This window comes from Chroicocephalus ridibundus, chromosome 4 (assembly GCF_963924245.1).
Source record: "Chroicocephalus ridibundus chromosome 4, bChrRid1.1, whole genome shotgun sequence".
Lineage (NCBI taxonomy): Eukaryota > Metazoa > Chordata > Aves > Charadriiformes > Laridae > Chroicocephalus > Chroicocephalus ridibundus.
The window spans coordinates 9,710,508-9,728,965 of NC_086287.1; the positions used below are offsets into that span (position 1 = coordinate 9,710,508).

At 36.0% G+C, this 18,458-nt stretch overlaps 1 protein-coding gene across 1 annotated transcript in view; it reads right to left on the bottom strand.

The window, feature by feature from the left end:
* Positions 1-18,458, bottom strand: part of CSTF3 (cleavage stimulation factor subunit 3) — a 50,695-nt gene that overhangs the window by 23,679 nt on the left and 8,558 nt on the right. Inside the window, exons 2-3 of the mRNA XM_063332640.1 lie at positions 17,719-17,820; positions 17,494-17,589 (exon numbers count right to left, since the gene is read on the bottom strand). Of these exons, the coding sequence (XP_063188710.1) occupies positions 17,494-17,589; positions 17,719-17,820 (198 nt within the window). The remainder of the gene's footprint in view (positions 1-17,493; positions 17,590-17,718; positions 17,821-18,458) is intronic.

Below are 18,458 nucleotides of genomic sequence, written 5' to 3' on the forward strand. Positions count from 1 at the left end.
TTTTCCCCCAATGTGGATTACAAAAATGAAGAAGCAATTTCTCAAGCTTATTTCCCCTTTCTTCCTATCTATTTCATTCTGCTGCTGTTTTTTCTTATTTTGCTTCTTTGTGTTTTACTTCCTTTCCAGAACATTTCTCATTCCTTCTTCCAGACCAGAACAAGTTTTCAGAAAAGAACACTTCAGGTTTGCGGTTATCTTGAAACACCAAACCCACCTCATGTTAATCTTTTGCACTGCTATTTTCCTCTCTCTTTTACCTGTGAGTACGGCCTCAGTCTACTGAACTGACTTTGCTGTATGGGTAAAGTTCATGTATATATGGCTCACGTCAAGCAGCAGCACTGCCAGCTTTTCTTGCTTGTTCTATCTCCTCAAACTCTTTTGTGCAAAATAATTCAGAAGTTCCCCTTACTAATGTTGTGAGACAACTGTCCCCAACAAAAATTTCATATTAAGTATATAATCAATAGTTACACTTTCCCCCACAAATCAGTCTTCGTATACCTGCTCTTAGCATAAGCAGTTCTTATACACCAATTTAAAAATCAATAGATGGTAAGACCTCTTTAATAAACACCTTGTTTGTGGTCATACCATATTTAGTAGATGGAAATCAGTATTTCCTGATTAGAGAAAGGCAGGACGACATTATCACTACAGTTACTTTTCTTAAATATTTTTTTAATAGAAAAATCTTGATCCATTCTTTTCTGTTTAGTCAATTTTGGCCCCTATACTAACTTTTGCTCACTTTTTGCATCTACCAGCTTCACATGGTCATTCTGAGATACTGTTCACTGATTTCACCTGACTGAACTGCACCATCCCCTTCACTCTCCCTGCTCCGAAACGTGCCTGTAACACTCCAGCAGCCTACTGCGAAACACATCTGACTTAAAGCACCAAGACCTCCTACCCAACATCAGGAAGATGTCTCTCCTGCTCCTTCCTCAGCACTATTCAAGGAAACAAGAACTTGTCTTAGGTGTTTAGGTCTTGCCATGTACAAGCATATTTTCTGTAACAGTGTCTCGCTTTATGCTTCTAATTGGGGAAGTATGAGTTACCTACTCCAGTAATTTTTCCAAATAATGGGAGACGATCCAATGTTCTTTGTTCCTTCAGTATTTATTGCGTTTTACTGTATGACACATCTTTATCTGTGCTACCCACTCTTTAATATTTTCTCCAAATCAGGAAAATCGTCACCATTTTCATTTAGGCAATTTGCCCATTATCAAATTTAATGTAATATTAACTGCACTAATTTACAAATGCTAAGCATCCTTCCGTTTTCCACTCCTTTCTAGCCAGATTCAACTTCATGCCTAGATTCTCAATTTGCCTGCAAATCTCATTTTAATAAAAAGTCAATTTTCAACGTGCCCTGTGGCTTGTAATTTCCTCTTCAATTTCACACTCACTTTAAGCCACAGCAGAAAACATCACCCCATATTCACACTCCTGCAAACGACCTTGCTTCCTTCCCGACTTAGCCATTTTGGTTCTTCCTATGTATTTCAGTTCTCTTTCGCTCCTCATTCCTGTTTCTCCATGTCTTTTGTATTTTACAGAAGCAGTGGGAAGTTTTAAAATGCATTTTCATATAGCTAACATTAACAGATCTACTGATACCCTTTGCAGTTATTAGGAAGTATGCCATTTCACAAAGAAGCAGTGCTTTTTTGCCTAGAATTAATTTTATATTGGTTTAACTCTCAGAGGAACAAATTTATAGGACTCAAAAGCACATACAGCACCCGTGGATTGCAAGATAATCTGTTAACATGACAAAACGCAATGAGATAAAGACTTGCCGTCTTATCTATTGTCCAGATCATCAACGTTAACATGTTAAATTAAGAGGGAAACCTAAAAGCATGGTATCTGGCCCATGTCATTGGGCTACAGATCCCTAATTTATAAACTCAGATGAATTACACCGGTCGTCTACCTCAAATGTGTATCGTAAGCAAACAGTCCCTCAGCAGGTGCAATGGAATTGGACATATGCACTCCTCTAATGCTTTTTTTCAGCTAGTTTAGTAAGATAAGAGGTGCCAGTATCTTACACAAGGTTGCCTAACTGAGGAACACAGACAAATTGCAGTCTGCCATCACCACTAGTGAGGCACTAAGCTCATAAAACTCCTTGCAATACTGACTTTAAAAACAAGGCAGGGACCACACCGCTGCAACAGATTACATGTCGTAAGACGTACGTGGGGCATCACTACCTAGGAAAAATAAAAGCCAATTGTTTCATCACACAGATCTTGCACCTTACAATGCTCTAACTTAAGATCAAACTTAAGACCCTTAATTTAAAATAATCTAGTTGCTTTTCACTTCTATCAGAAATCAGTGTTCATTACAGTAACACCCTGCTCTAAAAAAAATAATTCCTTTGATTTTGGTATCTTCAAGATATCTCAGAGAAAGTAAGAAAGCAAAGTTTGTAAGCAAATGGTGATTTGATGACATAGCTGAGGAAAATGGGACATTTTAGGGGGCATTAAGTTCCCCATTAGGTTTATAGTTCCGTGATTTCTCACTACACTCATCACATGCCTACACTTTTGATGTATTCTTTTCAAATATGCTTGCATAAAAGTGCAGAAAAGGAGAAGTCTGATATCTGTAATTGTTTCACACTGGATTATGATATTTCAGAGAATCTCCTTCTGTAGAATAAAGTTATCAAATAATAATAATTTTTGCATGGAAGGTTTTAAGAATTCTCCACTCACTAACCAAGATTATATGTTAATACTACACTCGAACAAACTAGAATTTCAGAAAGATCTTACTTTTTAAAGGGAACCTTGAATATCTATTTAAAAAAAAGAATTAACACATCTAGAAGTCAGCAACAGTCCCTTAAACAGCCCGGAAACATCTTAGTACCAGAAAGAACTGCTGCCCTTTTGAGCGGTCAAATTCATTCAGAGACTGTGCATTAATTCCTTGCATTTTCTAGCATGGAACTGGTCTAATAAAGGCTGTCCCCGCCAAAAAAGACACCCAAACAAGCAATTCTCCTGAAGAAAAAGAACACGAGCTTCTCAAAGAGTAAAAAATGGTACTAGAAGATTGTAATTGTATCATACAGCATAATCCTCTTACTGTTACAACATTAGCACAACACTAGCTCGGCCAGTCAGCAGAGGACAAATTGTTCTTAATATTTCTTCTCCATGGCTGGAACGTAAAGAGTAATTCTCCAATAATTTGTTGCAAAAATGGTCCAAAGAATGGTTCTCAAAACCGTTAGATTGGACCTAAGTCTCCGAAGGTGCTGAGGGCCTTAATGTTTGACCACATTAGACAGTTGTCTCAGCACAGGAAAACAAGAATCAGAAATCTCAAAGTTAATAGTGGAGAATAATGCTCAGGCAGAAGTAATTCTCTTCAACTGCTCGCAGCATCAATTTGCCGTTGACAGGATGTATACTGCATCACAAAATAAACCTTACTAAACCCAAACCAAGTGTACTTGAACTGCAATGCTACAAAAATAATTTTCTAAGGAAGGGATGCGTGTCCTGGCTTTGCCATGAATTTCCTACAAAATCATGAAGAAACATCTATTATGTCAGTCATTTACTAAACTGGGAAAATAATCTGCCTCAGAAACATTAGATTAACCTAATGACTGAGCTGTCTTTGTTCTACAGCAATGAGATATTCCAGCTGAAGTTCAGGGAATTATCCTATTTTTCTAATACAGGCAGCTGCCCTAATTAAAAATCTTTCCATCTTAAAAGTCTGTCAGAAATCAAGGAAATGTCTACTGTTTCCTTTCTGAGAATGCATATTCTTAATTATAGTTACTGAAAAGTCTCATCTATAACGTTAAAAAAGGAAAGACTGTATTTTAGAAGCTGATTACAGAATTAAACATCCATATGAAGAGGAAAAACAATTCACTATAAAAGTAAAATTCAGTGGTAAGAATTAATGGTTTCCTTCAACATATAAGTTTTGCTGCAGGGTCTTCTAGTTACCAAGTCTGGACTGGTCACATCCCAAGTCGAAACAACATGAACAATACAGATCTTTTTGGTTAAAGACTTGATCCAAAAACATTTAAGTGGGTAGACTCTACACGACTATTCTGGGATCTGTTTCCAGAATACCTGAATTTGAGTGTAATTACTATCCCAACTAATCAGACTGCTTCGTACATTAAAGAGCAGGTTTCCAGAATATTTAAATGCTATACTGCTTTCCCCACTTTAAAAACTGCACTTGTACAGTGTTTAAGTCGCTTGCCCTTCTCCTTCCCGTTTAAACTTCAGCCTGATGCCTTCAAAGGTTAAAGCTCAACTGGCTGGGCTTCCACCTATGGGAATAGTCCCACTATTCATAAAACAGGATTAAGACAAAAATATACACGCAGCTACTTTTAAATCTATGAGAGCTGATATTAGTGCTAAGATCATTTATTAAGTTACCTTACATTTCAATAATTGGCTATGTAGAGATGCACTGAAGATGGAAAACAAAAACAGATTACACATTCCCATGCTTTAGAAATGAAAGCTACATAGGTAACATTTCCACTGAAAGGGCAGAGGCATTAGCTCTACGCTGAGGTCTTTAATTTTACAGGTCAAGTCAAAATAGCTTACACTTTATGGGAGATAGGTTTGGGGAGTTTGGGTTGGTTATTTTTTGTTTGTTCGTACACACTGCATGCAATTAGACTTATAAATCTAATAATTAAGATGTGTTTAAGTTTAAAACACATTTAAGTCAACTGTACTTTTTGTAAGACAAAAGACTTGTAAGGACAATTCATTACGTTGTTCCTATTTGAAATTCACCGGTGTCAGATTAGCAGAGAAGAGCTCCTCTGACTTCAGATTTCAATATAACAGAAATGTCACGTGCTAACATTCGTTTCACATGCGCCTAGGTAGGTGCATTTACAGTTTATTTCACATCTTATGACAAAGATGAAATGCAACAGCCTGTCACAAAAGCAGGACAGAAACTCCAAGCCTATGTAGCCTAGCAAGAGAGATGCAATACAACTGACATCGCAGTCTCCTCCCACCTCTCCCCATCTCAGTATATAGAGAAGAAATACCAGAAGTTAGGGTCAGGTATTTAAGCTGGAGCCTCTGAGTAATGTAAGGACACTTACTTTGGAGTAATGTAAGGACACTGCACAGGTAAACCCCTAGACTTGCCAAAGAAAGGCTAGCCTTGACCCATAAGGTAGAAAGAAAACCCTGCTTACTGCCCAGAAATGGAAGCGCTACTTTTATGTACACCTGTACAGAACAAACAAATACAGCTGCTAGTTCTGTGCCCCTTGCTAGAGAGCAGTCTGAACAATTAATTTCCTTTCAGTAAAGGCCTGTTTGGTACTGATCATCTCATTTCTTTGTTGCTTTTCGTAATGAAAAATGTGTTTGCTTCTACACCCTGACACCGGCAAGTGCTGCCCATGTAGAATTAGACACATTCTAGGAAACTGCTGTTTGATACAGCAGAGATCCAGTCACTTTGATACTTCTTCCCTCCACCCCTCAAGCATGTTGTGGCTTTTCTGCTCTAATTGATGATTCAGAAATCCCAAGTAAAGTGTTCTATAACTTTCCGCAAAAAAGAGCCTCTTCAGTAGATGGACAGCTAGTAAGTATTTGATTTGGACTGAGGGCTGTACTTTAAATGCTAGGACAGATGCATTGTTACACAGACAAAGACTGGACAGAAAAATACAGAATACTTTCAGATAGCATTTGCATTAAAGAATGTTCCAAAATGCCTGCCAGCGTCAAGCATCGCATTAAAAAATAGTATGCAGGCTCTCAGCTCATTTCTTCCATGTAATTTGTACAGAAGCACACAAGGGATTTCAGAAATACTATGACAATTCTCTGTTGTTATATTTGGCTTCTTTAAGCTAGGATGTCAGGAGCAGCACTTGGTCTGATGTAAAGACACCAAACACACAATACTAAACCACCATAATCTGTAAAAGCGACATGTAACTAATGTAGTAGCCCAACTGATAGTTTGTATTACCAGCAGAAAATATTTGGTTAAGTATAAAACAAAGAACTGCTACTAAAATGTAACATAAACTACATAAACTGAGAAGCAGCAGCTTCAGACAAGGTTCACAAGAAAAGGCATTTATTTCCCCACATTCAAACTTCAGCCTAGGGTTGGAAGACGACGGTGCTTGACTTGTTTTTGGTGTACGTCATCACGGTGATGCAGCATCTTTAAAAAATCCAGTCTGAAGATTTAGCAACATGGTAAAGCATCGCTACAAAACCTCTGTGATTCACTGAATGAGCCAGCGCCTGAGCAGAGAACTGACTGTGAATATAGATTGTAACAGAAAACTCTGCTGACACAGGTGACAAACATCATGATCTAGACAGTTTTTAGCAACTCTGCCAGCCTGGGAGAAAGGCAAAACGGAGATAATGCTACTGACTTCAAGCAGTCAGTGCAACTTAACAACTGGGTCAAGATTTCTCTGCATCGGAGGCACAAAAGTACACTCTAAGAGCAATGAAAAATGTTTGACTATGAAGCTTTTGTAGAAATGACAGACCGCTGTACGTCCAATGCAGGCTATCGATAACATCTCGTCAGTGCAGTATCTTAATTTGATTCAAATCAAAGATTAACAAGAATTATCAGACTTATTTAGAAAACCTATACTTTTCTCATTATTAAATTAAAAAAAACCACAGAATGACCTTAGTTTTAAAATTTCTGCAAATGAGGAAAAAAATAAATCACCGAACTTTTCTGGGGGTAAAACAATTTTTGGAACATAAGTAAAATGACAAATAAACATGTAATATCTAACTTTGCGCCTTTTTTTGGTAAATAGGTGAGATTTCTTATGGAACAGTACTTTTTTGACAGCTAAGACTAGTAGAAAGAACAGCAGAAACTTCGTGGCATTATGAAAAAGAGAGACTTACCTCCATCTGATTAGTGCCAGAAAAATATTTCTGCTGAATTACAGTCTGTCAGCTAATTTTAAAGTTCCATAGTTCTTCCCTTTTAATACCCATCTTTAACACATACAAATAAGCATGTGGTATATAATTCTTAAGTATCAATCTTAAATTGAATTTACAGGGGAGGGGGGAAGGTCAAAGCCTGAATTATGTTTAGTCACATCTTATGTTGGAGAAATTGATGTTTTATTCTTTAACAATAAATTGTATCGTCAGTTTCCTGCTCAGGCTTACTGCTCCAGTACTCCTGTGCAGAATTTCAGGTGACAATACATTGATAACACTTCCGTGAGGAATGCTAGCTAGCAGGCAACAATAATAAGCAAATAACATACACTTTCCAAGGCAGCAATTCCTTTTCTTAGGGGGTGGAGTAGGGATGGGGACACTCCTTTATACTAAACATTTTAGCTTGCATCCACAGCATTTTTTCAGGTAGCTCGGAACCAAAAAGTCATGCACCGGGGGCTATTTTAGAGTGAATTTTTACACAGAAAACCTTAAGTAGCTAGTAGGGTTGCCAGGGCACCTATTTGTACTTTTAAACATTTCTTCCAGTCTATTTAAGACCAGTCCACTTGAAACTACATTCTTCATTATAAATGAACTGTACTTTCTTTCAGTTACTTTTTACACAACGATCAGTCATCATCACCACAGAGTAAGCATTTCTAGCACAATTTTACAATTAGACAGAATTTACAATTCCCAAAGCCACAGTCAGTACTAGAATGATGAAATTCCCCTAATGACATTAAAACTGCCAGACTAAGGCTCTCGGTGTAAGGCTTCCCATTCTAATTTAGCATAAAGGAAACGTTTCTTCATGTATGAACTTGTCGGCACTATCAGGTTATGTAGGTAGACTTTCAAAGTGTATTGCTTGTACTAAAAATACTAATTACTGCAACATCTACAGAAAATCTGGGGAGAGAGGTCAATTGACATAGCCGAGGGAAGGAAAACTGCAAGCTAAACTTCCACCAGCAATATGTGTTAATAAAGCAATTTTTTGTAAACTTATTCACTGTCAGTTATCTTCAACTTATATTAATTGGATGTTAGTAAAAGTGCTTAAGACCTTTAAGTAGATGAAAGCCTACATGTATTAAGTTACCGTCATTCTATTTTCCACAATAGTAACATCAATGAGAGGGCTTCTTACACCTCAAGCTCCTGCACGATACAATGTAATTACTATTTTATCTTCTACGTATCTGTGATACAGTACAAAAGAGTAAACTGAAGAACTTAACTAAGCAAATTTCAGGGAAAGTTTAAATGAAACTCAAATCAGATCTGTTCCTACAACATACTGCACATCCTAGGCTGCTAAATGTGTTTTATGTGCTTTATAAATGCAATACCATTACAATCTCACCAGCAGCCATACAGTTGCATTAGCATAATTAAGAGATGTTAAGATCACCATATTTCTTCTGTGACAATTAGGAAATAAAAAGGTTTGTCATGGGATTAGTTTTAGATTTTTTAAAAACAGAATCAGGAAAGTTACAGAACAGTGGGAAAAAGTTACAAATATTATTTCAGTACTAGACAATTCCACCACCCACCCCACCCCCCCCGGCTTTCTGCCCCATCAAAACGTTAAGTAGAATCATGCTTCTTAAATTCAAAGAACATGTCTGAACTGTCCAAGGACAGCTTCCTGATAAGGACTCTTGGGACCTTGTCATCTGAAAGATGAACTGCAAGGGCACATTGAAAGATACAGCCCACAGCAATACCTGATAAAGTCCACAATTCTTACGTCAAATACAATTCTAATTCTGCCCATAAAAACATATAAAATCTTTTGATGGATAGGGAGGAATGGAGACAAGGCAGGCCAATACCGGGTTCAAGAGTACAGAAGTTAAGCAGGAAATCTAGTTCTACTTTTCTCATCATTTACATAGTGCATCAAGTCAGGTTTTTGCACTCAGACTGAAGCTGTATATAATGTAGAAAAAAAAAATCCATTAATTGTTATTCTAAATATATTCCAATTCAAGATTATGCACAAATTATTTTTTAAGTTATAAGTACCTATAAACGTAATTTAAGTAAATTTTCTGTAGACAATTTGCACTGATATGCTCATACACAGATTTCTATTTAGTACTGTTTTAAAAGAACATTAATTATTCTGTGTGACCTTATTACATTAAGATGTATATACACATCAATGAACATGTATACACATACATAGGTTGAGGTTCCTCAGGAATCCACAGACATGGAACCACAGCATGTTTTCATTTAACCATAAAAACTAAAATAATAAAAATGTTGTCAGTGAATTTTAAATGGTTCCTTTTTAACTTTGGAAATACTACATATACTTTTTCTTTTTTATGCTTCCGATCCATCACTTGGTTAAGTAATATACAGATGTGTGTATATACTGGGGAACAAGCCCTTAACGGAAGCTGCAGGGACAGACTTTGACAGAAGTAAAATACAACATCTGTTTCTTCCCCTTCATATAGTCTGAAAGCAGATTTGAGATGAATGGTATCAGTATTAAAATAGAACAAGTCATTTCATAGTTCAAATTCCACTTTGAAACTAACTTTTTTGAAAATATGCTAAACTAGCTCCTAAATTAAGAGAACTTTGCAACTAAGTTGCAACTTTGTGTTCTTTGACAAGGCATCTTCCCCCTTTCCTAAGGAACACAAAGACCCAGCTGCAACTGAGTTGCCCTTTTTCCTATTCGGTCACACTATGAACATTTTAAAAATACTTAGTTTCATGTATAAATGTAGTTCCACTGATTTATCTGCAGGATAGGACATACATTACACACCTGCCACCTCATTTTTGTAAATCTAATCCATTTTAATCTCTGAGTAGAGAATTTATTTTTATTTTGTTTAAACAGTAAAAATGGTGGTTGAAAACCTGTACTTCCAGGAGGGATGGTACAGGAAGGAAGTTGACGGCTTTGCTGCAGTCTGGACATAGAAAACACTAAATCAAACAATCAGGCATCATTTTGCAAGTTAGCTTTCCAGCCCAAGGGCATGACTTGCAAAGTATTTTTTAAAATACGTTTGATATTCATTCTTACATAAACCAATATGAAGTATCAGACTGTTTATAGTAAGAGCTCGTTCTGCTTTGGTCATGAGTTAACACTTCAAAGCAGGTACAGTCATTTCTCTTTCCAGTTTCACACACTGGTTATTTGTTATTTCTTATTTCTATTTCATGCACTAATGCAAACCATGGGGAACTGGAGAGAGTAAGCTGTCCTCATTAGAAAGTCTTAAGTTTTATACAGTCATATTACAGGAATCAAACGAAGTAAGACAGTCGACCCTCTATCACACTACTGAACTTTTCAAATTAGTTAATTCAGAGAAATAAAGCCTATATAATTTAGATATATGCACAAGCTCCGTAACTGTTTTGCTGAAACACAGTGCAAGTGTGAAAGTATTAGTAAAATTACCAAAAATACTCGGCACACCAACAATCCTAACCCTCCTCCTTTTGGAGAAAGTCAAAGTTGTTAAAGCTCTGAAAGCCTTTAAACCAGCAATCAGTCTACAAGACCTTTAGTTACAGGATCCACTAAGAGATCAGCAACGTGTGCTCCCTGGAACTCTGAAAACTGAGATTAGTATATGGACCCTGTCACATGGCTGAGTACAATCTGCCTCTAAGGGAACAAACCCAGACAAAATGTTCAAAAATGTTCATGCTTAGGTTAGAAGTGAGTTCTATTCAACTGTCTTGTCTCAAGTTGCAATAGGACTCACTCTGCTCTATAGCAGTATTACTGAAAATTGTCTAACTAAATTTAAAAAGAACATCTTACTGCTTCTAATGCCTGTCCTTCCAAATGAAAACACTTCTGATGCCACAACTCCAATGAACTCTGGAAATGTTCCCATCCTTCTACACGATGAACATTTGTCACTACCAAACTAGTTAAACCCCACTATGGATCAGATTAAAATCACGGAAGATCTTCTCGTGTAGTTAACTGCACGTATACAATCCACCACAAAAACCATGAAAGCTGCCTGTGCAATGGTACAGTTATGCATCAATGCATATAATTTCTTCTCACTTTGAATGGCTTTATGTAAGAAAGGAAAATTATCAAAGCTTACGGTATTAGGTACACAAAACTTCACTGCAGAAGTCCAAAACTGTTACTGGATGTAGAGCACCTGTCACACTGAAGCCATCAGTGAGAAAAAGCATACGCTAACAAGGGGAAAAAACAATGCACACTCTTAAATGAAGAACATTTGTACTAACAGTACACAAGAGTGCCAGAATGAACGGCTTGCCTTCACAGAGTCTCTAGCTAAGAGAAGCCATTATATTTCATCACAGCAGTGACTCAAAGCCTTTTCCACAGTCTGCAAAGAGATTCTGTAGCAAATAAAGTCAAGCATTATTTTAGGCAGTAGCACTAGGAGGTCGGATTTAATGGGAAGTGTTCTCTCAGTCATCAGGCTTCTCAAAATCTGAATAAAGAGTGTTTGGTAACTCAACCAGCTGACAACTGGAAGAGATGTAGAAGTGAATGAGAAATTATGATTACAGTTCCCTCACCCATGCAGATGAAGATAACCAATCTGTAGCTAGTACAGAGTACACAAGAAAGCTCTATATTTTTGCTTTACTTCTGGTTCAGACATGAGAAAGAAGCTCAAGTTTGTGCCTGTTAGCACACATATTTCCCCCTCAAAACATCACAACAAAAGAAAGCACACAACGAGAAAAGTTTTCACTGTCTTCATTACATTTGAAAATGAGACTTCAAAAGTGTTGTGAACAAGAGTTTTATGTAACTAACACTTCTAATAGGGATGTTTCTGTCACCCCATATGGAAAGAATACAACAGAACAGGAAGCAGTTCATGTTTATTCATGTAAAAACAGCAACACGCTATAGAAGAAGGTTCATAGTAATCTCTTCATTAGGCATCACTCCCACTTCAAAAATTAAAATTCCTAACTTTCCCATGATACTTTTTATGATCAAATACAGAAAATAGAATTTCAAAGAAACCCACTAGTGTTGTACCACGCATCTTCTGAAACTACAAACGTCAATCATGTGGATAACTTTCTGATATTATACAACTTATAGAACCATGGCAACTATGCAAGATGTACATGCCTGTATTTACATATTGAGTAGAAAAGACAGGAAAGAAGTTGCATTCACTTTCTAGTGCAAGTCTACAATAATCACACAGACAGAACAACATTTATTAACAGGAATGGAACAAGTCCACACATGAGTAAGAAAGATCATAAATAATACAGTTGTAAAAAAAAGATTAAAAAAATCTCAGACTGAGGCAGTCAAGAATGTGCAATATGGACATTTGTACAGAGCAGCTGTACAGCACTTTCTCAAAAGCTGAAGTTTACTATGAGAAATGTGATGGACTAGCAGAGTGGCCATGGATTATAATGGGTATGCCTTTCATTAAGAAATTAACAAAGATCGGCTAGTGATATATACAATATTTTCAGTTGAGAGTACCACTAAACAGAATCTCAGCCAAGAAGTCTACACTACTTTGACTTCTGATCACTCCAACTTCATCCTGACAGAAGTCAGTTCCCATTTTTCCCCACGCAGAAGAATTTTGGTGGTACGTATAATGATTTTTTTCTGAACTCAGAACTAGATTGAAGTAAAACAGGGGAAGAAAATGCTTTGAAGAAACACAAACATTTTAAACAAAAACAATCATTTTTCTAAATGGTTTTATTTACATTTTTCATATACAAATATGTTAAATGATACATTCTGACTAGTATCCACACCAGTGTGAATTACATAAATTAAAGATACTGATGTATTGCATATGATGAAATGCAAAACAATCAACCCTAAGCTTTGGTCCCACCCTCTGAATCCTCATACAGCATCTGGTTTGTTACTGAGACATCTAAAATTCGAGGTGTTCATATCAAATAGAAGTTATCTGAACAAACATATCTAGTTTAATTTCTTTAGAACACGCAATAACACAGGAGTCTCACTTGCAAAATTCGCAAGACAAAAAGTACATATTAACAGCCAAACACTTTACACGCACATTACTAGCTTTGTATTTATTGTTTCTAGACTTGGGGTATTTGTTGCAACTGTCTTGTGCTTATGATTTTTAAATCTTTAATTATGGCAACCTTTCATCTCCTACTAACGAGAATTCAAAGTGACCAGGATATGATGCAACATACTCAACAATAAAAAAGGTAAAAAGGTGTGGTGTGAACTGGCCTGAAACATTCAGGACAATTACAGATTAAGGTTTCCACTTAGAGCAACTGGAACTAAAAATTCTTTAGATCATTAAAAAAATGTTGCAAATACATGAACACGGTTTAATAAATGTGCTTAAGAGGATTTTAAAGCTGGTGATTTCTCAAAAGGAAACTAGCAGAAAAAAAGGTGACAACTTCAAATGCTTGCTTCAGAACTACTGAAATATTTACAACACTGGTAAAGTAAAAGTTCTTTCAAGTGCATGAAAAGCATTATCAAGTCTTTCTGTACCTAAAAGATGGTTCAAACAGTCAAAGAGATAAAGGAAATAGTAAAAGACAGCTGGGCCTATGGGATCATAGGGTATTACAGCAGAATTTATTTTTACATTTCTGTAACTCCTTTAGCCAGATGCCAAAAGCACTTTAATCACTAAAGTGAGCCTCACAACAACCCTGTGAGGTAGGTAGGTATCTGTTTTAATAATGGCAAAACAGGTTAAATAACTTACCCAAGAAGACTCGGCAAATCAGCAGAACAGGCTAGAATCCAGATCATGTGATCTATGAATTTAACATTATGGCACATGGGGGACCAAGACTTATATGCTCCTTTTTAAAACTGTGAAAGAGGCACTGACGTGAATTGATTCAAGTTTTCTGGATGTAGATTTTTATGGGAAAGGTATCAAGACAAAAATGTGCTTGAAGCAACTACAGGAAACAAGAGTCTGAGTAAGAAGAGTGGCATTACTGTACCACTTCCTAAATTTTGTAGATGCAGAAAAGCAAGTTAACTATTTTACTTGTTAAAATATGTATCAAAAATAGACTACACAGTCTGTCAAATTCACTAAATGAAACTCTGTTCTAACAAGTCTCAAGCATTCAAATGTTATGACGCAAAAACAATGTGAGCTGGGAGTTGTTTCATCCAATTCTATTATTTCTATGTCCTGCAACTGCTTCTTTGAATGTCGGAAGAAATAAGAACCAGTGTGAGAATGAAAATGTTTTGACCAATTCAAACTTTAATAGCAGAGTTCCCATTAACAAACTGTCAAAGCTCTTCCCAGTTAATCTCCATGTTCTACCAGCTACCAAATCAGTCATAACAGGGAGACCAGAGCATACAAAATCAGTGCTTGGCACATGGAAACGTGAAGTATCCAGTTACTTCAGCACAGTCTGTGTATCAATAGCAGTAAGTTAGATGATACACTAAGCGCTGCGCACTGCTTTGGACTATCTTCCAATAGGGAACGAAGTCATACACGAAAAGGAAAACAGTCAGTGAGCTGAACAAATGCCGTCGTAAAAACAAGAGGTAATCACAGCAGTAAGGCCTGCACTTAAAAGTTATACATTATTAACTGAACCGGCATATGCAGGGAAACAGTTTTTGTTCATATAAACAATGATTTCTACTTGAAGATTGGAAGTGACTAAGAAGAACACATTTCTCAAGTTAGGGAAAGGGAAATTTAAGGATTTCTAACAATTTTACAAAGAATACAGCTGTTAAAGGGCTCATTCCTTTTTTGTAAGGCCGTAATCGTAACCCTCACCCTAGCTCATCTTCCAATAATAGACCACCACTATGTAATAATATTCAGCTCCAATTTATGTCGTTCAGAGGACAAAATTCTCTAGTGAAAGACAACCTGACAGAAAACAACCCCCACTTTCCTCTCCCTTTTTGTCTTTCTGTGATGCCAAGAGAAAATGTTACCATGTTAAAGAGGAAAGTAATATGCTTGTTTTGACATCAGGAAAAACACAGCTGACAGATGACTGAAGATTCAGCAATTTTCACGTTTAAATACTGAGGCAGTGCAAGTGGATCAAAAGCAATGCTAAACAAAGATTCACCACAGGTTTACTTTCCCAACTCAAGGCTGGAGAGATCTATACTTCTGAACTATCCAAGAGAAACTTTCTAACAGGAGGAGACTACAAGGATTTCCAAGGAAAAAAGATTTTGGAAAATACCTTCCCTATATTCCTTGTACATCTTAAGGCTGCAATAAAAGAAGCCTCAAAACAATTCCTCTATCTCAGTAGCCTTCAAAAATAATTGAAATCTTAACTTATATTCAAACACACTGATAAAAGATCATTTGAGAAAACATTTCACTTTTAATTTACTTCCGGATGGGACTATACATATGATATCCAACTTAAAACAACACTGACAACAGTGCCCAATTGTGTGAATATATTTTTTAGAGATAAATTTTGAAATAAGAAGTTATTTCAGCTGATAGCTATAAATGTTTACATATATTAAAAAAAAAAAAAAAGGGCAGAGATAAGCATGTTGCTTTTTAGTTAATTGGTCACTATGTTTTGAGTGAAGGTACTGGAACCAGGAAAGAAAAGTTGAAAATTTAAGTCATAACTGGGATTTTAAAAATTTGCCTATTAAAATGAGAGATAAATTTCTAAAAAGTAACACCCTATGTTTCTTTCAAATATAACCCTTTTCAAGTGTATCCTCTACCAGAACTCTACAGTTCATGTTTTTCCATTGTTTAGAATAACAGAATCGTATTTCCATTTCTCTTATATTTGAAGAATAGTTATAGGCAGACGCACACACACACACACACGTGAAGAACTAGTGATCTTTATGCCAATTCTTTCCTTCTCGAATTTACCTTGTGTTACCTGGTTACCATACCTGCTGGGTAGAAGCTGATCTTCCTTCCTTGAAGAAGCATGTAAAAAATTGTACCCTAGATTGTTTTAAGCTTGACTACTGTTAATGTTGCTAAATACTATTAGATTACAAATTAGTTAAAAGGTATTGATTAAGGGAGGTAATGTTTGTCAGTTCATCTCTGAACGTGGTTCAAGACAAGAAGCCTCAGACAAGAGGCTTTACACTGATAATACTACTTTCTGCTGAAAGATCTATAATGTAGTACAGGCTGAGGTGGTCTTATTCAACTCTTAAATCTGAGGCATGGGAAAGATATAGGTTTTAAATAAGCACAGAGATCAGCTAACTTAATGTGATCATCAAGCTAGATTAAATTCTAAAGGCTAGATCATGTAGGAAACATTACCGGGTACAAGGGGCTAATGGATTTGGCTCCTTTTCCCAAAAGGAAAAATACGCATCTGTATGTGTTAGTGCATTCACAATCTCCCACATATGTCCATTCACCAACATTCCAACTACTACTACAAACTACTGGAAAGAAAATAGTGAAAATTCTACAATATTTGATTAGGTAATACTAAATTTCGGTTGCAGTATTTTGCACTATAACATCTTACTATAAACTGCAATATAAAATTTTCTGTTAGATTCCCATGATCCCAATTTTATTTAATAATCTTCAAAATTTACTGCCAGAACACATTTGGATACGTAATTTAATGTAAAATAAGATATAGTAAATATATAATGCAGTTTTGCCACTCAGATTGTTGCTTAGCAATTTTCACATAAAATGGAAAAAAAAATTTAGCTATCTCATTTCTCACCTACAGAACACAGGTCCCCACCCCTATAGTTTAACATGTAGAAGATTTGTCTCAAGGAAAATGTGCAGCTAGAAAATGCCCACAAAAAGTATGTGTATTAGTATTAAATATCAGCTAAAGAAAATTAAAAAAAACCACCACACCAAAACTCAGATTATACAGTGCATGTCATTAAAGACTGCACTTAGCAGGAAGTTTTATATAGTTATGTGTAAACAATCACAAATTTGTCAGGATTTTTAGAAGCTAATGAGTTGTGCTAATGCATTTTCCCAGCATTTTCATTCCAGAAATCAGCTTCCATCCCACACCCTCCCTGAAAACACTGTTCACAGAAACACTCAATTCCCTAAGAAAGCAAAAAAATTAAGATTCAAACATTCACAGAAAGTCATTCAAGTAAGTTTGCACGTATAAATAAAAAAAAAAAGTCCTCTAAATAAATGACACGGGAGGCAATAAATTGACACGACAAGTAAATAAAAGGCTAAAGCACTCCAATACCATTGAAACGGTTTTAATGTTGTTGCAATTCCATAATGCAACAATCATCAAGTCATAAAAGACCCAATACTTTAGAATTCATTTTAATCACTCCTTTGCACCTATTTTACAAAATAAAGGCAAGGCATATTTAAAATCCCCCTTTCCCTAGATATTATGTGCCTATCTTATTTATGCTTATGAAAGTGTAAACTTAAACTCCTATTAAATGTTATATAAGAAAAAATGTAAAAATATTAACCTCTGCTTCAATGTACAGTTTCCAGAATCTGCCAGAACTGGGGAACTGGGCAACAAGGCGTTCATAGGTCTTCCGTGCTTTGTCTATAGGTTGATTCTAAAAATTGAAAATCAAAACAGCATTTACAATATTATGGTTTATGTAAATGAATATGCTGATTTTACTCCAGAACCAAATAGTGTGAGTGGACCATAGAGAAGGAAATGTAATCCTATGTCACTAAACCTGTGCCTCTCGAATGAGAATGCTCCAAGCGTCAAGGTCATATGGATTTTCTTCTAGTTTCTTTTCAGCTTTCTTCACTTTTTCTGGGACATATTCAGCAGCCTGGAAAAATTAAAAATAAGACATAAGAAATCACAAGTAGAGTTTGAAAAGTTCTGTCCCAGCTACAAAGTCACACCAAAGACAACATTCTGACAACGTAACATTCCAGATCTCGGTTTTTGTGCTGGAGTTACTACACTGTAGTTTCATCTGGAAAACAAGTTGTCCCAGTAAGATAATGCACTCTCACCACAACAAGTTCTACATATTTGATGATCCAGCAAAAAACAAGACAAAATTGACTGCTTCTGAAACACTACAACAAATTTGAGTTTGTCACAAAATTTATTGCACTATGAATTTTAAACAGTGTTACTAACCTGAAACTTTTAAGATGTAAAAAGTAAATTCAGACCGATTTTTCTATTACAGATAGATTTCAGCCAAACAAATCCAGGTCACTGCATGAGTCATTCTGTATACGCATTTCCAAGACAGTAAGTATTTCGTATTACAAGTTACAGATTCAACAAGAAAGCTAGAAGATGGCAGTTCTAGCAGCAACATATACATGTTATCCAAACACAATTAATCAATCTAATCTGTCAGTTAGTATATTTTATTAGTATATTCTTACAGTTGCCTTCCTGTAGCTTTGGCACTAAATACCTTAAATTGCCTTTTTTTTTTCCTTTTTT